Source organism: Cetorhinus maximus, chromosome 6, assembly GCF_964194155.1.
Source record: "Cetorhinus maximus chromosome 6, sCetMax3.hap1.1, whole genome shotgun sequence".
NCBI classification, from domain to species: Eukaryota; Metazoa; Chordata; class Chondrichthyes; order Lamniformes; family Cetorhinidae; genus Cetorhinus; species Cetorhinus maximus.
Genome location: NC_135884.1, coordinates 75,694,170 through 75,717,363, shown reverse-complemented (window position 1 = coordinate 75,717,363; position 23,194 = coordinate 75,694,170). Strand labels below are relative to the sequence as shown.

At 46.6% G+C, this 23,194-nt stretch overlaps 1 protein-coding gene across 3 annotated transcripts in view; it reads right to left on the bottom strand.

Annotated features, from left to right (window-relative positions):
- The window catches only part of cacna2d2a (calcium channel, voltage-dependent, alpha 2/delta subunit 2a), a 991,061-nt gene that overhangs the window by 69,412 nt on the left and 898,455 nt on the right, over positions 1-23,194 (bottom strand). For 2 of the 3 annotated variants that reach the window (XM_078543862.1, XM_078543863.1), the window contains 5 exons: positions 18,985-19,075; positions 17,779-17,841; positions 5,840-5,943; positions 1,419-1,520; positions 1,204-1,298 (listed from right to left, as the gene is read on the bottom strand). In XM_078543862.1, the coding sequence (XP_078399988.1) occupies positions 1,204-1,298; positions 1,419-1,520; positions 5,840-5,943; positions 17,779-17,841; positions 18,985-19,075 (455 nt within the window). The remainder of the gene's footprint in view (positions 1-1,203; positions 1,299-1,418; positions 1,521-5,839; positions 5,944-17,778; positions 17,842-18,984; positions 19,076-23,194) is intronic. The other variant, XM_078543864.1, reaches the window with a different exon arrangement.

The window sequence follows — 23,194 nt, the reverse complement described above, 5'->3', positions numbered from 1 at the left end:
CTGGACTGATGTTCAGGAGGCCTGAGTAAAAGTTCTATTATGGCAACTGGGAAATTTAGATTCGATTAGTTAAATAAATCTTCAATAAAATGCTGGTATTGGTAATAGTGACCATAAAACTATTCAATTGTTGTAAAAACCCATCTGGTTCACAAATGCCCTTTAGGGAATAAAATCTACCACCCTTACCTGGTCTGGTCTACATGCAACTCCAGACTCACAGCAAAGCTATTGTCTCTTAATTTCCCTCTGAAAAGGCCTTGTATGCCACTCAGTTGTATTCAAGATGGGGGCTCACAACCACCTTTTCAAGGGCAGTTAGGGATTGGCAATGAACGCTGGCCTCACCAGCGATACCCACTTCTCTGAAGGAATTAATAAAACACACATACATCCAAATACACACAGATGGACAGCCCCACAAAACATACATGCAAACACATACATCCCCAAAATAATGTATACAGATAGATAAATTTACATGCATGCAATTAGAAGTGGGTGATGAATGCTGACTTTGCCAGCCCATATCCCATGAGTGATTACAAAAATATATATACATCCCAAAACACAGGCATACACATGCACCCTAAAAATCACACACGGATACCAATTCAAACATGTACAAAACAGGCACAACACACAGACAAATATGGTTGACACTTAATCTCCCTCTGAAATGGCCAAACAAGCCATTCAGTTGTATCAAACCAGTAGGGCAGAGTGTCAGCAGAAGGACCATCACTCACTCACACACGCAGAAACACACACTCACGCAGACACATACACACACAACACGCACGCAGACATGCACACAGACACACACACGTGCACATAGACACATCGAGATACACACACACACATACACAAAACAGAGCAGGGTGTTAGTTGAAGGAACAAATAAATCTCAATGCACACACATAACATCCCCATAACACACACAGAGATAGATAAATTCACATGTGCAAACATGCACAAAACACAAAGCAATGTGGTTGACATGTAATTGCCCTCTGAAATGGTTAGCAAGTCATTCAGTTACATCAAAGTGATAACTGAGCAAGGTGTTAGTATAAGGACATCATTGGCACATACACACACTATTCTCTATCTTGTGTCTGATGATGTCCCTATGAATTGCCAATTATATGCTGCTCTGGCTGGAATGGCCAGCCCCACAAATATTGAGCCTCATGGTGTTACCTTGCGTGGTTCCATCTGGTCTCGGTTCGTCTGGTTACTGGCTAGAATTTTAAACTTTGACACCCACGCTTCATAGTCCAACTTCACTCCAACCACTAAAAAAAACACACCAAGTAGGAGAATATTTAATTAAGGACTCAATCCTGCAAAGTTGGATAATCTGGGGAGAACGTGACTGGACTGTGACTGGATGAGTGTGGAAGAGATTGGCCTACCTGCAGGTTTCAGGGACTTCCCATAGATGCGAAGGTCCACAGCAGCACTCACCAGAATCCCAATGCTGTTGTTCATCAGATCCGTGTCAACCATGCTATTTGCTGAGGATCAATTAGAACACAAAGTTACAACTTGTTCATGCTGTGATTTAACTTGACAGGATCAGCTAAGGAAACAGAAACATGGTTGACAAATGCACTGGGTTTCTCATAGCAAAAAGGTGCCCACAAATATTGAGCACATTTTAAAATATCGCTGAGGAGAATCAAGATGCCTTAGCCCCCTAAATGCCTACAATTCAAAGAATAATACAACGCACACAGCCACATCCGTTCAACACACAGACACAACTGCACAATGCACACAGACACAACTACACAACGCACACAGACACAGCCGCACAACGCACACAGACACAACCGCACAACGCACACAAACTGCACAACGCACAGACACAACCGCACACAGACACAACTGCACAACGCACACAGACACCACAACGCACACAGACACAACCGCACAACTGCACAACGCACAGACACAACCGCACAACGCAGAGACACAACTGCACAACGCACACACACAACTGCACAACGCACAGACACAACCACACAACACACACAGACCCAGCTCCATGGCACACACAGACATTTCTACAACACACACACACATCTCCACACCGCACACAGACACATCTCTACAGCACACACAGACACATCTGCACAGCACACACAGTCACATCTGCACAACACACACAAACACATCTCCACAACACATGCAGACACATCTGTACACCAAACACATACATATTTCCACAACGCACACACACATATCCATACTACACACAGACACATTTCTAGAACACACACAGACCCACCTCCACAGCACACAGATATATCTCCACAACACATACAGACACATCTCCACAACACCACACAGGCACATCTCCACAACACCACACAGGCACATCTCCACAACACAACACAGACTCATCTCCACAGCACACACAGACTCATCTCCACAATGCACACAGGCATATCCGTTCAACACACACAGACACATCTGCACATCACACAGACCCATCTCCACAACTCACACAGACACATCTCCACAATGCACACAGACACATCTCCAAAACACACACAGACACATCTACACAACACAAACACATCTTCAGAACACAAACAGGCACAACCACACAACACACACAGACACATCCGTACAAAACACACAGACACATCTCCACAACACATGCAGACACATCTGTACAACACACACAGAGACATCTCCACAACACACACAGGCACATCTCCACAACAAATAGACGCATCTGTACAGCACACACAGACACATCTCCACAACACACACAAGACACACCCTTACAACACATGCAGACACATCTGCACAGCACACACAGGCACATGTGCACACCATACACAGGCACATGCACACACCAAACACAGGCACATATCCACAACACAAACAGACACATCTCCACAACATATACAGACACATCCGCACACCACACACAGACACGTCTCCAGAACCCCCCAGACACATCCGTACAACACACACAGACACATTCATACAACAGTTCACAATTTGGCTATATCTAATTTTAAAATTCTCATCCCTGAAGAATCATAGAATAGATATGGCCCCCTGCAAGAACAACTCAGTTGCACTTCCCCGCCTTTCCCCATGGCCCTGAATTTGTTTTCTCTTCAGATAATTATCAATTATTCAATTCCCCATTGACAGGCTCGATTGAACCTCCCTCCACCACGTTCTTAGGCACTGCATTCCAGATCTCAACCACTCGCTGCATAAAAAATGTTTTTCCTCATGTTGTCTTTGGTTCCTTTTCCATTCAACTTAAATCGGTGTCATAATGACGTAAGATAAAGGAGCAGGAGTAGGCCATTCAGCCCCTTGAGCCTGCTCCACCATTCAATAACATTATGGCTGATCTGATTGTGGCCTCAACTTCACTTGCCCGTCTGTCCCCATAACCTTGACTCCTTTGTAGTTCAAAAATCTATCCAACTCAGCTTTCAATGTATTCAATGATACAACCTCCACTGCTCTCTCAGGAAGAAAATTCCCGAGACTAACACCCTCTGAGAGAAGAAATTCCTCCTCATCTCCATCTTAAATTGGAGACCCCTTATTTTTAAACTGAACCCCTAGGGCAGAATTTTATGTTCCACAGGTGGGCGCACGCCCAACCTGATCGGGCATAAAATTGCACAAGTTGGCATTGGGCGAGCATCCTGATGTCATCGCGCACTCGCATGATATTTCGCTTGGCAGTCCCACGTGGCAGTCGGAAGCACGCCAACAATTAAGCAGGCAATTAGGCCATTAGCGGAACGATTGTCTGCAATTTTTCATGGCCCGTCTAACCTTATGGTTGGCAGATGGGCAAATCGGCCAGGCGGCCTTTACATTATTGATGAAACTTCATTCAAGGCTGGAATGAAATCTCCATTAGGAAATAAAAAAAAATCTGGAGACAGCATTTTTATGAGGTATGCTTTCAGGTGTTTGGTTGTGATGCATGGACCTTTTTTGCAGCTTTTTGGTGCTTTATTTTATTATTTGCAAGTCTGCAGCTCCCTGAGGCTCCCGGGCCCGCCGACTGCACGTGCCCGATGAGGGAAAAATTCAGGCCTTAGTTCTAAATTCCCCCATGAGAGGAAACATCCTTTCAGCATCTACCCTGTCAAGCACCTCAGAATCTTATATGTTTTGTGAAGATCAACTCTCAATCTTCTGAACTCCAAAGACAGTGTGGGAGCACAGAGTGTGTCAGGGCCTGATTGCGATGAGGTACGAGTACTAACTTTGGAATTTGGTGTAGGGGCAAAGGAGGTGCTGGTTTTTATATTTTTTTTTCAGTCTCCAGAAGTTGATGAGTGCTCAAGGCTTTAATTAGGTGAGCAGGTTGGTGACATTTAGTGAGCTTTTAAGATTTCACCTCTTGAAAATGTGGGCAGTAGTTTAAACTGGCACTGGGCAGATATAAGTATTGCATTACATTTCTAGCTTAACTAGTTAAACTATTTGGTATAACTACAGACAATGATATTTCTAAACTTGAAATCTGATTAGCTAAATTAAACATAATAAAGTTGGGAGGGTATGTGATGTGTTGCAGCTGTAGCATATGGGAGCTGGTGGACACCAGTGCGATCCACAGCAGTAAGTGCCTGCAGCTCGAGAAACTTAGCCTCCAAGTTGATGAGCTGAGTCTGGGTTTCGGACACTGTGGTGCATCAGGGAGGGGGAAGTTACCTGAATACTTTGTTCCAGGAAGCAGGCGCACTCTTTAAGCCAGGTACTTCAGATTTGGTCCATGGTCAGGGACAGGAGGGTGTGACTATGAGTGAGGCAGGTAAGGGATCCAGAATGTAGCACTGGTGGATCCAGAATGTAGCACTGGTGGAGCCACAGCCCTTGCAATTGTTCAACAAGTTTGAAGTTCTTGCAACTTATGTGGATGAGAGCAGGGATTGCAGGGAGGATGAGCAAACTGACCATGGTGCCATGTTGCAGGGAGTCATTCATGTGTGGGGAGTGAAAAGGAATGTAGTTGTAGTATGGGACAGTATAGATAGAGGGATAGAAACTAGTCTCTGCAACTGAGAGTGAGTCATAGTTCTTTGACAGCTTGACAGTTCCAATGAGAGCTGGACAGCTCTTTTACAGCTCCTTGGCTGCTGGACAGTTCCTTGACAGCTGGAAAGCTCTTTTATCGTTCCTTGACAGCTAGACGGTTCCTTGACAGCTGGACAACTATTTTACAGCTCTTTGACAGTTTGTCTGTGCCAATGGGTTTGTGTGTAAAAGGTGCATTATCATGTTCACTCTTGACAATCCCAAAGGGTGCCTTACCTCTCCCAAAGGGTGGATTACCTCTCTCAAAGGTATCCCAGGACCCTATCCAAAGGGATACCCTGGCTATTCAAATGAACCACCAAGCACAGACTTCCTCTTATCTGTTCTAATCTGCACCCTCTGGAATCCATGCTCCTGTTCTTTCAAAATCCCACTTCAGTGGGGGCAGATGGTGATTTAAATGGCCAGCTGCCTCCGCAAATCACGGAGGCGCGAACCCTATCTCGAGTCCAGTCCCATCCCCACGAAGATAGGAAATGCTAGGTTCGGGGGTGGGCCTTAAAAATTTCGGCCATTTCCGTGATTTTTGCAACGGTGGAGAGCTTCTCCGTCATGGTGTAAATCCAGGCCTCTTGTTTCTCTCTCCACAGATGCTGCCAAATCTGCTGAGTGTTTTCAGCACTTTCTGTTTGTATTTCAAATTTCCAGCATCTGCAGTATTTTGTTTTCATTTTAACAAATGTGAGGAGATGTGCAAATGTCTCCTTTAGAACACGACTCAAACATGCAGGACACGTACGTTCCCTGTACGGTGCATGGAAGAGGAAACCAGTGTTGTCCAGGCTTCTCCTGTAGTAACTTGCACTGAAAGGCTCTGGGTCTTCATTCCACTCTTCTGCTGCCCTGTAAGTACATATCAATCAGTAACAGGCCATCATCTGGCAATATCCTTACCATCCCCCCTCCCTCGTGAAACACGTTTCACAGACAATTTGAGGATATCAGTTCACTCCCCAACTGGGAGTCCGTGTTTTGAAAATCTGTGTTAATGGTCCTTGAATAGTTCATCAGAGGTGAACTCCAGACACTTTCATAGGTAGTTTATCCCTGAATTTTCAACTGACATTTGGGGCCCATGTGGAAAATTAATTCACTCTGTTTTTGAAGTGAAGGTAAAATATTTGGAATTGGTGTTACAATTGAGGAGAACATTACACCCTTCAGGGCTGTTGGGAATTGACACAGCTCGTTCAAAGCCAACACTTAAGTCAACTGTTTGCTACAGAATTCCAAAATTAAATGCACTTTCCTGTTCCATCCAACTGTGTTGCTCCAGATATTTATTCAATGCTTCCCTAAAAGATGCAATGTTCTCTGAGTCAATCAATTGCCATAGCAAAACATTCAACATTCCAACAACCCATTACATGAAAACATTATTCTTAACTTCTCTCCTCACTCTCTTACTGAGAATTCTAAATTGAAGCCTATCATCGCTAATTATCCAAACATGGCCATGTGTGTTGCAACTCTGAATGAGCGTGTTGCAAGTAGGAGGGGCAGTGCAACCCTAAGGGAGAACAAAACTCAGCAGGACACTGTAACATTGAGGGCTTGTGTAAGGCCAAAGGACATTGTGCTGTAACTCTGAGGGAGAGTGTAACTCTGAGGGAGTGTCCAACTCTGAAGGTCAGTGCGCTCTAACTCCCAAGGACAGTGTGCTGAAACTCTGAGGGACGGTGCAACTCCAGGGGACAGTATACTATAACTCCGAGGAACAGCGTACTGTAACTCCGAGGGATGGTATAACTCCTAGGAACAGTGTGCTGTAACTCTGAGGGACTGTGTAACTCCAGGGGATAGTGTACTGTAACTCCGAGGTACAGTGTAACTCCAATAAGCAGTGTGCTGTAACTCCAAAGTACAGTGTAACTCCGAGGGACAGTGTAACTCCAAGGGACAATACGCTGCAACTCCGAGGAACAGTGTAACTCCAAGAAGCAGTGTGCTGTAACTCCGAGGTACAAAGTAACTCCGCAGGATAGTGTAACTCCGAAGGAACAGTGTGCTGTAACTCTAAAGGACAGTGTAATTCCGAGGGACAGTGAAACTTCAAGAAACAGTGTGCTGTAACTCCGAGATACAAAGTAACTCTGCGGGATAGTGTAACTCCGAGGAACAGTGTAACTCCGAGGGACGGTGTACTGTAACGTTGAGGGAGAGTGTAACTCTGTGGACAATTAGCTGTAACTCTGAGGGACAGTGTAACTCTGGGGAGCCCAAGGGACAATTTGCTGTTGGTCCAAGAGATAGTGTAATTCTGAGGGACAGTTTGCTGTAAATCCAAGGTACAGTATAACTCCCAGGGACAGTGTGCAGTAACTCCAAGAGACAGTGTAACTCTGAAAGACAGTGTACTGTAACCCCGAGAGCCAGGGTATTGTAGCTCTGAGGGACAGTGCAACTACAAGGGACAGTGTAGCTCCATGGAACAACGTCTGTAACTCTGAGGGACATTGTAACTCTGAGGAACAGCATGCTGTAGCTCAGGGGGCCAGTGTAACTCTGAGGAACAGCGTCTGTAACTCTGAGGGACATTGTAACTCTGAGGAACAGAGTCTGTAACTCTGAGGAACATTGTAACTCTGAAGAACAGCATGCTGTAACTCTGAGGAACATTGTAACTCTAAGGAACAGCATGCTGTAACTCTGAGGGACAGTGTAACTCTAAGGAACAGCGTGCTATGACTCCGAGGTACAGTGTAACTGCAAGGCATAGTGCCACTGCGAGAAACAGTGTGCTCTAACTCCAAACAACAGTGTATCTCTGAGGGAAAATGTGCAGTAACTCTAAGGAACAGACTGCCGTAACTTTGAGGGAGAGTGAAAATCTGGGAACAGTCAGCTATAACTCTGAGGGACAAAATAACTCTGAGGAATAGTGTGCTGTAACTCTGAGGGTAAGTGTAACTCTAAGGGACAGTATAATCCCGACGGACAGTGTACTGTAACTCTGAGGGGCAGTTTGCTGTAACGTCGAGGGACGCTTTGCTGAAACTCCGAGGGACAGTGTGCTGTAACTCCAAGGGACAGTGTGCTGTAACTCTGAGGGACACTGTGCTGTAACTCTGAGGGACAGTGTGCTGTAACTCCGAGGGACGGTGTACTGTAACTCCGAGGGACAGGGTGCTGTAACTCTGAGGGACACTGTGCTGTAACTCTGAGGAACAGTGTGCTGTAACTCTGAGGGACAGTGTACTGTAACTCTGAGGGACAGTGTGCTGTAACTTAATGGGCAGTGCGTTGTAACTCTGAGGGACAGTGTGCTGTAACTCCGAGGGACAGAGTGCTGTAACTCTGAGGAACAGTGTGCTGTAACTCTGAGGGACAGTGTACTGTAACTCTGAGGGACAGTGTGCTGTAACTTAATGGGCAGTGCGTTGTAACTCTGAGGGACAGTGTGCTGTAACTCCGAGGGACAGAGTGCTGTAACTCTGAGGGACAGAGTGCTGTAACTCTGAGGGACAGAGTGCTGTAACTCTGAGGGACAGAGTGCTGTAACTCTGAGGGACAGAGTGCTGTAACTCTGAGGGACAGAGTGCTGTAACTCTGAGGGACAGGGTGCTGTAACTCTGAGGGACAGTGTGCTGTAACTCTGAGGGACAGTGTGCTGTAACTCTGAGGGACAGAGTGCTGTAACTCTGAGGGACAGGGTGCTGTAACTCTGAGGGACAGGGTGCTGTAACTCTGAGGGACAGGGTGCTGTAACTCCGAGGGACAGGGCACTGTAACTCCGAGGGACAGTGTGCTGTAACTCCGAGGGACAGTGTGCTGTAGCTCCGAGGGACAGTGTGCTGTAACTCCGAGGGACAGTGTGCTGTAACTGCGAGGGACAGTGTGCTGTAACTCCGAGGGATAGTGTGCTGTAACTCCGAGGGATAGTGTGCTGTAACTCCGAGGGATAGTGTCCTGTAGCTCCGAGGGACAGTGTGCTGTAACTCCGAGGGACAGTGTGCTGTAACTCCGAGGGACAGTGTGCTGTAACTCCGAGGGACAGTGTGCTGTAACTCCGAGGGACAGTGTGCTGTAACTCCGAGGGACAGTGTGCTATAACTCCGAGGGACAGTGTGCTGTAACTCCGAGGGACAGTGTGCTGTAACTCCGAGGGACAGTGTGCTGTAACTCCGAGGGATAGGGCGCTGCAACTCTGAGGGACAGGGTGCTGCAACTCCGATGAATAGAGTGCTGTAATTCTAATGGGCAGTCTGCTGTAACACTGAGGAATGGTGTGTTGTAACTCCGAGGGATAGTGTGCTGTAATTCCAATGGATAGGGCGCTGTAACTCCGATGGGCAGTGTGCTGTAACTGCGAGGGGCAGTGTGCTGTTACTGCGAGGGACAGTGTGCTGTAACTGCGAGGGGCAGTGTGCTGTAACTGCGAGGGGCAGTGTGCTGTAACTGCGAGGGGCAGTGTGCTGTAACTGCGAGGGGCAGTGTGCTGTAACTGCGAGGGGCAGTGTGCTGTAACTGCGAGGGGCAGTGTGCTGTAACTGCGAGGGGCAGTGTGCTGTAACTGCGAGGGGCAGTGTGCTGTAACTGCGAGGGGCAGTGTGCTGTAACTGCGAGGGGCAGTGTGCTGTCACTGCGAGGGGCAGTGTGCTGTAACTGCGAGGGGCAGTGTGCTGTAACTGCGAGGGGCAGTGTGCTGTAACTGCGAGGGGCAGTGTGCTGTAACTGCGAGGGGCAGTGTGCTGTAACTGCGAGGGGCAGTGTGCTGTCACTGCGAGGGGCAGTGTGCTGTAACTGCGAGGGGCAGTGTGCTGTAACTGCGAGGGGCAGTGTGCTGTAACTGCGAGGGGCAGTGTGCTGTAACTGCGAGGGGCAGTGTGCTGTAACTGCGAGGGGCAGTGTGCTGTAACTGCGAGGGGCAGTGTGCTGTAACTGCGAGGGGCAGTGTGCTGTAACTCTGAGTGACATTGTGCTGTAACTCTGATGGACAGTGTGCTATAACTCCGAGGTACAGTGTAACTCCGAGGCATCGTGTCACTCTGAGAAACAGTGTGCTCAAACTCCGAAGAACAGTGTAAGCCTGAGGGAAAATGTGCTGTAACTCCAAGGAACAGTCTGCCGTAACTTTGAGGGACAGTGTAACTCTGTCCTTCAGAGTCATAGCTGACTGTTCCTAATGTAACTCTGAGGGACAGTGTGCTGCAGCTCTGTGGGGCAGTGTGCTGTAACTTTGAGGGACAGTTTGCTGTAACTCCTATGCACAGTGTGCTTTAACTCTGAGGTAGAGTGTCACTCCGAGGCATCATGTCACTCCGAGAAACAGTGTGCTGTAGCTCTGATCAACCGTGTGCTGTAACTCAGAGGAACAGTGTGCTGTAAGTGGAATGGACAGTGTGCTGTAACTGTGAGGGACGGTGTGCTCTAACTCCGATGGGCAGTGAGCTGTAGCTCCGATCGGCCGTGTGCTGTAAATCAGAGGGACAGTGTGCTGTAATTCCGATGGACGGTCTGCTGTAACTCCGATGGGCAGTGTGCTGTAACTCCGAGGGACAGTGTGCTGTAACTCCGATAGACAGTGTGCTGAAGCTCCGAGGGACAGTGTGCTGTAAACGCTGAAGGAGAGTGTGGTATAACTGTGAGGGACAGTGTGCTGTAAGTCCGATGGGCAGAGTGCTGTAACTCTGATGGGTAGTGTGCTGTAATTCTGAGGGACAGTGTGCTGTAACTCTGAGGGACAGTGTGCTGTAACTCCGATAGGGAGTGTGCTGTAACTCCAATTGGCAGTATGCTGTAACTCTGAGGGACAGTGTGCTGTAAACCGAGGGACTGTGTGCTGTAACTCTGAGGGACAGTGTGCTGTAACTCCGAGGGATAGTGTGCTGCAACTCCCAGGGACTGTGAGCTGTAACTCCAAGGAACAGTCTGCTTTAACTTTGAGGGAGATTCTAACTCTGGGAACAGTCAGTTATAACTCTGACGGACACTGTAACTCTGAGGGATAGTGTGCTGTAACTCCGAGGGACAGTGTGCTGTAACTCCGAGGGACAGTGTGCTGTAACTCCGAGGGACAGTGTGCTGTAACTCCGAGGGACAGTGTGTTGTAACTCCGAGGGACAGTGTGCTGTGACCCTGGGGGGCAGTTTGCTGTAACTCTGAGGGATGCTTTGCTGTAACTGAGTGATGCTTTGCTGTAACTCTGAGGGACTCTTTGCTGTAACTCTGAGGGACTCTTTGCTGTAACTCCGAGGGACTCTTTGCTGTAACTCCGAGGGACACTTTGCTGTAACTCCGAGGGACACTTTGCTGTAACTCCGAGGGACAGTGTGCTGTAACTCCGAGGGACAGTGTGCTGTAACTCCGAGGGACAGTGTGCTGTAACTCCGAGGGACAGTGTGCTGCAACTCCGAGGGACAATGTTCTACAACTCCGAGGGACAGTGTGCCGCAACTCCGATGGACAGTGTGCCGCAACTCCAATGGGCAGTGTGCTGTAACTCTGAGGGACAGTGTGCTGTAACTCTGAGGGACAGGGTGCTGTAACTCTGAGGGACAGGGTGCTGTAACTCTGAGGGACAGGGTGCTGTAACTCTGAGGAACAGTGTGCTGTAACTCTGAGGGGCAGTGTGCGGTAACTGCGAGGGACAGTGTGCCATAACTCTGAGGAACAGTGTGCTGTAACTCTGAGGAACAGTGTGCTGTAACTCTGAGGGGCAGTGTGCTGTAACTGCGAGGGACAGTGTGCTGTAACTCTGAGGGACAGGGTGCTGTAACTCTGAGGGACAGTGTGCTGTAACTCTGAGGGACAGTGTGCTGTAACTGCGAGGGACAGTGTGCTGTAACTCTGAGGGACAGGGTGCTGTAACTCCGATGGACGGTGTGCTGTAACTCTGAGGAACAGTGTGCTGTAACTCAGAGGGACAGGGTGCTGTAACTCTGAGGGACAGAGTGCTGTAACTCTGAGGGACAGTGTGCTGTAACTGCGAGGGACAGTGTGCTGTAACTCTGAGGGACAGGGTGCTGTAACTCCGATGGACGGTGTGCTGTAACTCTGAGGAACAGTGTGCTGTAACTCAGAGGGACAGGGTGCTGTAACTCTGAGGGACAGAGTGCTGTAACTCTGAGGGACAGTGTGCTGTAACTCTGAGGGACAGTGAGCTGTAACTCTGAGGGACAGTGTGCTGTAACTCTGAGGGATAGTGTGCTGTAACTCTGAGGAACAGTGTGCTGTAACTCTGAGGGACAGGGTGCTGTAACTCTGAGGGACAGGGTGCTGTAACTCTGAGGGACAGTGTGCTGTAACTCTGAGGGACAGTGTGCTGTAACTCCGAGGGACAGTGTGCTGTAACTCCGAGGGACAGTGTGCTGTAACTCCGAGGGACAGTGTGCTGTAACTCCGAGGGACAGTGTGCTGTAACTCCGAGGGACAGTGTGCTGTAACTCTGAGGGACAGTGTGCTGTAACTCCGAGGGACAGTGTGCTGTAACCCTGAGGGACAGTGTGCTGTAACTCTGAGGGACAGTGTGCTGTAACTCCGAGGGACAGTGTGCTGTAACTGTGAGGGATTGTGTGCTCTAACTCCGATGGGCAGTGTGCTGTAATTCCGAGGGACAGGGTGCTGTAACTCCGAGGGACAGTGTGCTGTAACTCCGAGGGACAGTGTGCTGTAACTCCGAGGGACAGTGTGCTGTAACTCCGAGGGACAGTGTGCTGTAACTCCGAGGGACAGTGTGCTGTAACTCTGAGGGACAGTATGCTGTAACTCTGAGGGACAGTGTGCTGTAACTCTGAGGGACAGTGTGCTGTAACTCTGAGGGACAGTGTGCTGTAACTCTGAGGGACAGTGTGCTGTAACTCTGAGGGACAGTGTGCTGTAACTCTGAGGGACAGGGTGCTGTAACTCTGAGGGATAGTGTGCTGTAACTCCGATGGGCAGTGTGCTGTAACTCTGAGGGACAGGGTGCTGTAACTCTGAGGGACAGGGTGCTGTAACTCAGATGGGCAGTGTGCTGTAACTCTGAGGGACAGAGTGCTGTTACTCTGAGTGACAGTGTGCTGTAACTCTGAGGGACAGAGTGCTGTTACTCTGAGTGACAGGGTGCTGTAACTCTGAGTGACAGGGTGCTGTAACTCTGAGGGACAGTGTGCTGTTACTCTGAGTGACAGTGTGCTGTAACTCTGAGGGACAGTGTGCTGTAACTCTGAGGGACAGAGTGCTGTTACTCTGAGTGACAGTGTGCTGTAACTCTGAGGGACAGTGTGCTGTAACTCCGAGGGACAGTGTGCTGTAACTCCGAGGGACAGTGTGCTGTTACTCTGAGTGACAGGGTGCTGTTACTCTGAGTGACAGGGTGCTATAACTCTGAGGGACAGGGTGCTGTAACTCTGAGGGACAGTGTGCTGTTACTCTGAGTGACAGGGTGCTGTTACTCTGAGTGACAGGGTGCTATAACTCTGAGGGACAGGGTGCTGTAACTCTGAGGGACAGTGTGCTGTAACTCTGAGTGACAGGGTGCTGTAACTCTGAGTGACAGGGTGCTGTAACTCTGAGGGACAGTGTGCTGTAACTCTGAGGGACAGTGTGCTGTTACTCTGAGTGACAGGGTGCTGTAACTCTGAGGGACAGGGTGCTGTAACTCTGAGGGACAGTGTGCTGTAACTCTGAGGGACAGTGTACTGTAACTCTGAGGGACAGAGTGCTGTAACTCTGAGGGACAGTGTACTGTAACTCTGAGGGACAGGGTGCTGTAACTCTGAGGGACAGTGTGCTGTAACTCTGAGGGACAGGGTGCTGTAACTCTGAGGGACAGTGTACTGTAACTCTGAGGGACAGTGTACTGTAACTCTGAGGGACAGGGTGCTGTAACTCTGAGGGACAGTGTACTGTAACTCTGAGGGACAGGGTACTGTAACTCTGAGGGACAGTGTACTGTAACTCTGAGGGACTGTGTGCTGTAACTCTGAGGGACAGTGTGCTGTAACTCTGAGGGACAGTGTGCTGTAACTCTGAGGGACAGTGCGCTGTAACTCTGAGGGACAGGGCGCTGTAACTCTGAGGGACAGTGTGCTGTAACTCTGAGGGACAGGGTGCTGTAACTCCGATTGGCGGTGTGCTGTAACTCTGAGGGACAGTGTGCTGTAACTGTGAGGGGCAGCGTGTGAAAACCCTGAGGAGAACTGAAACACTTCGGTGTGTTGCAGCACAACAAAATATAAAATAGGAGTTGGAGTAGGTTATTTGCCCCTTGAACCTGCTCTGTCATTCAATCAGATCATGGCTGAACCTTTAACTTCACTCCACCTTCCCACATTGTCCCCTTAGCCATTTAATTCCTTTGTAGCCAAAAATGAATCAACCTCTGTCCTGAATATACTCCATCACTGAGCGTCCACAGCTCTCTACAGAAGTGAATTCCAAAGATTGAGTAAAGAAATTTCTCTTCATCTCAGTCCTAAATGGCTGACCCATTACTCTTAGATTGTGACCCCCATGTTCTCGATTCCCCAGCCAGGAAAATACTTTCTCAGCATCTAACCTGTGAAAAACCTTCAGAAATTTATCTTTCAACTAGATCACTTCTGATTCTTCCAAAGTCCAGGAACCAAAGACCTAGGCTACTGAATTTTTCCCCATAGGACAATCCCCTCATAACTGGAACCGTCCTTTGATGAAAGATTACAAAGCTGAAGCATTAATTTTGTTTCTGTCTCCACTGTTGCTGCCATAACCTGCTGAGTTTTCCAATAATTTCTGTTTTATTTCAGTTTTCCTGCATTCACAGTATTTTGCTTTTTTAGTAAACCTTCATTGTAGCCTTTCCAGTGCAAGTATGTTCTCCCTTAGGTAAGGAGACTCAAACTGCACACAGTTGTGACCTCTACAATGCTCTGTATAATTATAGTAAGACTTTTTTACTGTTCTACTGCAATTCCTTTGTAACAAAAGCTAACATACCGTTTGTTTTCCTAATTGCTTACTGTACCTGCACATTAATTTTCTGTGATTCATTTATAAGGATATCTAGGTTCCTCTGAATGCAGACATTTCGCAGTCTCTCACCATTCAAAAAATATTCTACATATTTAATTTTCCGACCAAAGTGGACAAATTCATATTTCACCACATTGTATTCCGTTTGCTATGGTTCTTGCCCACTCATCCCAGCTGTTTGTATCCCTTTGAAGTGCTTTACTCCTGACCACTGCTTATTTTCCTAACTAACTGTATTCTCAACAAACTTAGATACATCATATTCAGTGCCCTCATGTGAGTCATTAATAGATTGCAAATAGCTGAGCCTTAGCACTGATTCTTGTGGTACACCACTAGTTACAGCCTGCCAACCTAAAAATGTTGCAATTATTCCTACTCTCTGCTTCCTGTCCATTAACCAATCCTCAATCCATGTGAATATATTACTTCCAATCCCATGAATCCTAACCTTTTGCAATAACCTCTTGTATGACATCTAATGGAATGCGTTTTGAAAATCCAAATACATTATATCCAGTAGTTTCCCCTTATCCATCCTACCAGTTGGATGTGTTAAACATGATTTCCCTTTCATGAAACTGTATTGACTCTGCTTAATCATGTTATGATTTTCTAAATGCCCAGTTACCATGCCCCAATAATAAATTCTAGCATTTTGCCTACTGCTGATGTTAAGTTGACTGGCCTTTAAATCCACATTTTCTCTCTTCCTTCTTTCTAAAACAGTAGGATTATGTTTGCTACATTCTAATTCTTGGGAATTTAAAAAATTCTGGAAGATCAAAACCAATGTATCCACTATCAAGAGGACTTGGATAGGCTAAGTGAATGAGCTAGAACATGGCAGATGGAATATAGTGTGAATAAGTGTGAAGTCATTCACTTTGGTAGATAAAACAGAAAGGCAGAATATTTTTTAAATGGTGAGAGGTTGGGAAGTGTGGGTGCCCAAAGGGACCTGGGTGTCCTTGTTTAAGAGTCACTAAAAGTTAGCATGCAAGTGCAACAAGCAATTAGGAAGGCAAATGGTATGTTGGCCTTCATCGTAAGGGGATTTGAGTACAGGAGTAAGGATGCCTTGCTGCAGTTGTATAGATCCTTGGTGAGACTTCACCTGGAATATTGTGTACAGTTTTAGTCCCATTACCTATACCTGTACGAGGGATATACTTGCCATGGAGCGAGTGCAATGGAGGTTCATCAGATTAATCCCTGGGATGGCAGGATTGTTTTATGAGGAGAGATTGGGGAGACTGGGTCTGTATTCCCTAGAGTTTCAAAGAATGAGGGGTGGCCTCATTGAAACTTACACAATTCTTACAGGGCAGATGTAGATAAGTTGTTTCCCCTGGCAGGTGAGTCTAAAACCAGGGGACATAATCTCAGGACAAAAGGTATGCCTTAAGACTGAGGTGAGGAGGAATTTCTTCACAAAGGGGGTGGTGAATCTTTGGAATGCTCTACCCCAGAGGGCTGTAGAAGAGCAATCATTGAGCATATTCAAAATGGAAATCATTAGATTTCTGGAGACTAATGGCATCAAGGGATATGGGGATAGTGCGGGAAAGTGGTGTTGAAGTAGATGATCAGCCATGATCTAACTGAATGTCAGAGCCTGCTCAATGGGCTCACTCCTGTTCCTATGTTTCTATCTCTGTACCTCTTTTAAAACCCTAGGATTAAGGCCATGAGGTCCAGGGGATTTGTTGACTTTTAGTCATATTAATTTCTCCAGTACTATTTCTTCAATTATACTGATTTCTTTAAGTTCCTCATTTTCATTTGACCCTAGGTTCACCATCATTTCCAGATTTTAATTTTATCATTTCTGTTGTGAAGACAGATCTGTTTAATAGTTCTGCTATTTCTTTCTTCCCCATTATAATTTCCGATGTCACTGTGTCTAACTTTGTGGGACAGCGTGCAGTGATTCCATGAGGCAGTACGACCTCTAGAGGTAGTGTGTATCTGAGGGACAATTAACTCTGAGGGGCAATATCTGGTAACTGTGAGGGGCCGGGTAACTCTGAGGGACAGTGTAACTATGAGAACAGGGTGTTATAACTCGGAGGCCAAGTGTGCTGAAACTCTGAGTGGGCAGTAAAAGGACAGAATGCGGTAGCAGAGAGGGGTAGTGTGTGATAAATCTGAGGAGCAGTAAAACTCTAAACAGCAGTATAAATCTGAAGGGGCAGTATTACTCTGAAGGGCGGCATCCGAGGAGAATTGTACAATACCCTTGAGGGAGATAGGAACTCCGACAGGCAGTATAATTCTGAAGGGCAGCATGAAATAACTCCGTAGGGCAGTGAAGCTTTAAGGGTCCACATGCTTTGACTCTGAGGGGCACCATTACTCTGAGGCAGTAGAACTTGAGAGGCAGTATGCAGCAAGTATGAAGGGCTGTGAGCAGTAACTCTGTGTGGCAGTATAACTTTCAGAGGTATTATAACTAACTCCAAGGGGCAGCCGAACTCTGAGGGGCATTTTGTGGTAACACTGAGGGACAGTGTCGCTCTGAGGAACAGGGAGGGAGTGGCTGTTGGTATCTGTGAAGGGCCAAATGCTGGTAACTCCAAATGTTGCTCCTGTAGTATCGCAATCAGGTTACCATGCCATTATGTTTCTGCACTCATGCACTAATCCAGTTTTTTAAGCTCTTTGCATGGAATATGACTTTGTGTTCTGTATCAATTTCACACTAACAAAGTTCAGTTTTGAGAAGAAATTGATACTCACTTGGCTGGAAAAACTCTTGTGATACCTCCATCGGTGGCCACAAAAACTGCAAGCAGACCCAGCCTGTGTTTGAGGGAAAGCAAGGGAGAAAGACAAAGACCAGGTGTGAAAGTGATAGAGAGAGATTGAGTTAATAGAGAAAGAGACAGACAAAAGACAGAGTGAGTGAAACAAAGAGAAATAGAGAGAGAGAAAGAAAGAGGAAAAAAGAGATGGAGCGATAAAATGAAGAAAGACAGGTAGAAAATCAGGAGAGTGAGGCACAAAAATACAGAGGATGAAGAATATGGAAATAGACAGTAAGACCAACACACAGAAAACAAGACAGAGAGACCCAGAAAGAGGGAGCAAGTGAGAAAAAGGGAGAAGGGGGATAAAAACAAATCACGTTAGTGCTCAGTTCAACAAAATAACATTTATCAGTGGATTCTCAGTTCTGAAAGGAACGTCTTTGAACATTCCTGCTGATTTATCCTCTATGTGCTTCACTTGAATCCTCTTGCACCCAATTACTTTAAAACATCTATTTCCCTGGTCAAAAGTGAGCTTCACACAATCATACATAAGTTAAATTCTTGTTTATCATTTGGGTCAAAGACACGGACAAAGCAAGATTCACTATTGTGCAGTCAATCCCTGGCTGCCTGAGCAGTTTATCAAAACATATTCACTTTCAGAAGAGTTGGCGGCAGCAACAACAAGGACCCAAGTCTCACAAATTTCACCCTGTATTTGCTCAGAGCACATAAAGGGTAATGAGGCAAGTCAAAGAAATCCCCTTGATCCTACGCATTCTTTAGCAATCTGGGTGTAACAGAGATTCAATTGATGGCACTGTCTTTGCAGGGGCTGCACAGACAGGAAAAATCTCCTTGGGATATTTTACTATGTTGAAGGTGCTATATAAATGCAAGTTGTTGCTATTATGTGAATGTATTGCAATGTAATTTGATACCTGACTCAGCACAGCTCAGGAATCAAGTTAGGACTTCTTTTGTTTCTATAAATCAGTTAACCAGCCAAGTCATCAAGGAACAGAAACAAAGCATTTTTACTCCACTCCTCATGTGCCTCATGTTGCGTTACTAATGGAGTGACTGTCATTTTCTGTAGCCTTGTTACTCTCACCTCTACCTTCTGCAGTGGCAATGAACTGAATGATTTTTTTCATCTGCCTCAATAATCCAAGCAGGACCAAGGACTTACGTGTGCAAGTCGTGATTCCTCCAGACTTTCTCCACTAATTTGGCAGTGATCCCAGAATCCAGGATCAAATTATAGATTAGATCCGAATCACCTGGAAAAACACAGAGACAAGGTGTGAGTGCTAGTGAGAGATTGCTGGGCTTGGCCCTGCTGCAATTTATACAGAAGTTATGAGGTCCTCAGCCTCTCACATTAACACCTCTCTGATCAAATAATAGCCTTATGCCTGCTCACTTGGAATGACTAGGACAACAACATCAATTGTGTTGTGAGTTTATACAAAGAGAACTCAGGCCTTGCTTTGAATAGATTTCAAACAGCAAGTGTAGCTGACAGGTCTAACTGCAGCAACTGTGAATGGGGAAAGGTTGCTCCCTAAGGCCTTTCAGCCATAGCACACCAAGAGACTGGAAACTGTATAGACCCCTGGGCTGTATGCCTGACATGGAATGCATATTTTGAATATCGCAATTGTATTGAGGCGCCTCAGAATGGAACATGCTGTATGGAGAAAAGTTGAATTTTCTTGCATGTTCTGTAATTTTCAATTTGAAATGTCCCCGCGTAAAATTCCTCCCTTTGTTGCAGCGTTGTCAGCGCTCCTGCACGACAGAGGACAAAGAGAGGAAAGAAATGCTAAGAATGCTTAAACAATTATGTTAGAAATATCAGTGTGGAATTATAGCTCGTTACTGATTCACCAACCAATGCAAACAATCTTTCACTATTTGCACTCTCTAAACCTTTCAGAATTTTGAAAACATCTTTACGTGTTTCTGTTGCAGTAAGAAAGCTTCACTTTATACAAGTTTCATAATCTCTGATTCCTGATATTATTCCAATGGACTGTTCCTGCCCCTTTCCAAGGCTTGAATATCTTTCCAATAACAGGCTGCTCAGGACTCTACAAAGAACAAAAAGAACAAAGAAAAATACAGCACAGGAACAGGCCCTTTGGCCCTCCAAGCCTGCGCTGATCATATTGCCCGTCAACTAAAATATTTTGCACTTCCGGGGTCCGTATCCCTCTATTCCCATCCTATTCATGTATTTGTCAAGCTGCCTCTTAAACACCACTATCGTACCTGCTTCCACTACCTCCTCTGGCAGCAAATTCCAGACACTCACTACCCTCTGCGTAAAAAACTTGCCCCGCACATCTCCTCTATAGTTTTCTCCTCTCACCTTAAATCTATGTCCCCTAGTAATTGACTCTTCAACCCTGGGAAAAAGCTTCTGACTATCTACTCTGTCCATGCCACTCATGATTTTGTAAACTTCTATCAAGTCGCCCCTCAATCTCCGTTGCTCTAGTGAGAACAATCCAAGTTTCTCCAACCTCTCCTCATAGCTAATAACCTCCAGACCAGGCAGCATCCTGGTAAACCTCCCCTGCACCCTCTCCATTATATTAATTATAAATAAAATTAAAATTAAACAAAATTAAAAGATCAAAAAAAACAAACCTGGGCCTAACCACATCCTTGCTCTCCTCTGTGCATGAGCCAGAATCTCATATATTCTTTTCCACCTTTGCACCTGAAAGCAGGCATAAAATATCCCATGGCACTGTTTTGAAGAACAGGGGAGCTCTTCCCAGTATCCTGGCCAATGTTTATCCCTCAATCAACATCACAAGAAAATCAGATTATCTGGTCATTGTTACATTGCTGTTCGTTGGAGTTTGCTGTCTGCCAGGTTTCCTATATTACAACAGTGACTACACTTAAAATGTATTTAATTGGCTTAATAAAGCACTTTGGAATGTCCTGTGATCATGAAAGGTGCTAAATAAATGCATGTCTTTCTTCTCTTTCTTTGACTGTACCAGCACTTTGTTATGAGCCTTACTATTTAGAGTGAACTTCCTTTCACTGGTCTTTTCAAAATTCTCTGTCTTAACTAGTTTGGACTAATGTAATACCTCCCTGTGCAGAGTCCCAGTACATATAATCAGCTCATGCTTATAAAAATTAAGCATTAAAAAATGAACAGCTAAAAAGATAAAAATGATCAAGGTCAGTGATGCTTAAGGTCAAGAGATATAACAAGGGTAAAAAAAAACAAAAAAAAACAAAAAACTACTGCGGATGCTGGAAATCCAAAACAAAAACAAAAAAACACAAAAAACAAAAACTCGCAGACGCTTCCTCCTACCTCTCCCTGGACCATGACCCCACCACTGAACATCAAGCCATTGTTTCCAGGACTGTCACTGACCTCATCTCCTCTGGAGATCTTCCTCCCACAGCTTCCAACCTGATAGTCGCCCAACCTCGGATGGCCCGCTTCTATCTCCTACCCAAAATCCACAAACAGAACTGTCCCGGCAGACCGATCGTGTCAGCCTGTTCCTGACCCATGGAACTCATTTCTCGTTATCTTGACTCCCTTCTCTCTCCCCTTGTCCAGTCCCTTCCCACCTACATCCGTGATTCCTCTGACACCTTACGTCACATCAACAATTTCCAGTTCCCTGGCCCCAACCGCTTCCTCTTCACCATGGACGTCCAATCCCTCTACACCTCCATCCCCCACCAGGATGGTCTCAGGGCCCTTAGCTTCTTCCTTGAACAGGGGCCCGAACAATCCCCATCCACCACTACTCTCCTCCGTCTGGCTGAACTTGTTCTCACACTGAACAATTTCTCCTTTAACTCCTCTCACTTCCTCCAAATAAAAGGTGTGGCTATGGGTACCCACATGGGCCCCAGCTATGCCTGTCTCTTTATGGGGTATGTGGAACATTCCTTGTTCCAGTCCTACTCCGGCCCCCTCCCACAACTCTTTCTCCGGTACATCGATGATTACTTTGGTGCGGCTTCACGCTCTCGTCTGGACCTGGAAAAATTTATTAATTTTGCTTCCAATCTCCACCCCTCCATCATTTTCACATGGTCCATCTCTGACACTTCCCTTCCCTTCCTTGACCTCTCTGTCTCAATTTCTGATGATAGACTGTCCACCAATATCCATTACAAGCCTACTGACTCCCACAGCTACCTCGACTACAGCTCCTCACACCCCGCCTCCTGTAAGGACTCCATCCCATTCTCTCAGTTCCTTCGCCTCCGTCGTATCTGTTCTGATGATGCTACCTTCAAAAACAGTTCCTCTGACATGTCCTCCTTCTTCCTTAACCGAGGTTTTCCATCCACGGGATGGACAGGGCCCTCAACCGTGTCCGGCCCATCTCCCGTGCATCCGCCTTCACGCCTTCTCCTCCCTCCCAGAAATATGATAGGGTCCCCCTTGTCCTCACTTATCACCCCACCAGCCTCCGCATTCAAAGGATCATCCTCCGCCATTTCCGCCAACTCCAGCACGATGCCACCACCAAACACATCTTCCCTTCACCCCCCCCGGCGGCATTCCGTAGGGATTGTTCCCTCCGGGACACCCTGGTCCACTCCTCCATCACCCCCTACTCCTCAACCCCCACCTATTGCACCTCCCCATGCCCATGCAGAAGATGCAACACCTGCCCCTTCACTTCCTCTCTCCTCACCGTCCAAGGGCCCAAACACTCCTTTCAAGTGAAGCAGCATTTCACTTGCATTTCCCCTAACTTAGTCTACTGCATTCATTGCTCCCAATGCGGTCTCCTCTACATTGGAGAGACCAAATACAAACTGGGCAACCGCTTTGCAGAACACCTGCGGTCTGTCCGCAAGAAAGATCCAAACCTCCCTGTCGCTTGCCATTTTAACACTCCACCCTGCTCTCTTGCCCACATGTCTGTCCTTGGCTTGCTGCATTGTTCCAGTGAAGCCCAACGCAAACTGGAGGAACAGCACCTCATCTTCCGACTAGGTACTTTACAGCCTTCCGGGCTGAATATTGAATTCAACAACTTTAGATCTTAAACTCCCTCCCCCCATCCCCACCCCGTTTCTTCCCCCTCCCTTTTGTTTTTGTCAATAATTTATATAGATTTTTCTTTTCCCACCTATTTCCATTATTTTTAAATCTATAACTGTAATACCTTGTCAGTCTTTCCACCCCACCCCCACTAGAGCTGTACCTTGAGTGTCTTGCCATCCATTCTTAATTAGCACATTTTCTTAGATAATATCACCACCTTCAACACCTCTTTGTTCCTTTTGTCTGTGACATCTTTTGATAATCTGCTCCTATCACTGCTTACTTGTCCCTACAACCACCCCCGCCCCCTCAACTTCTCTCCACCCCGCACCCCCCCCCCACCTTA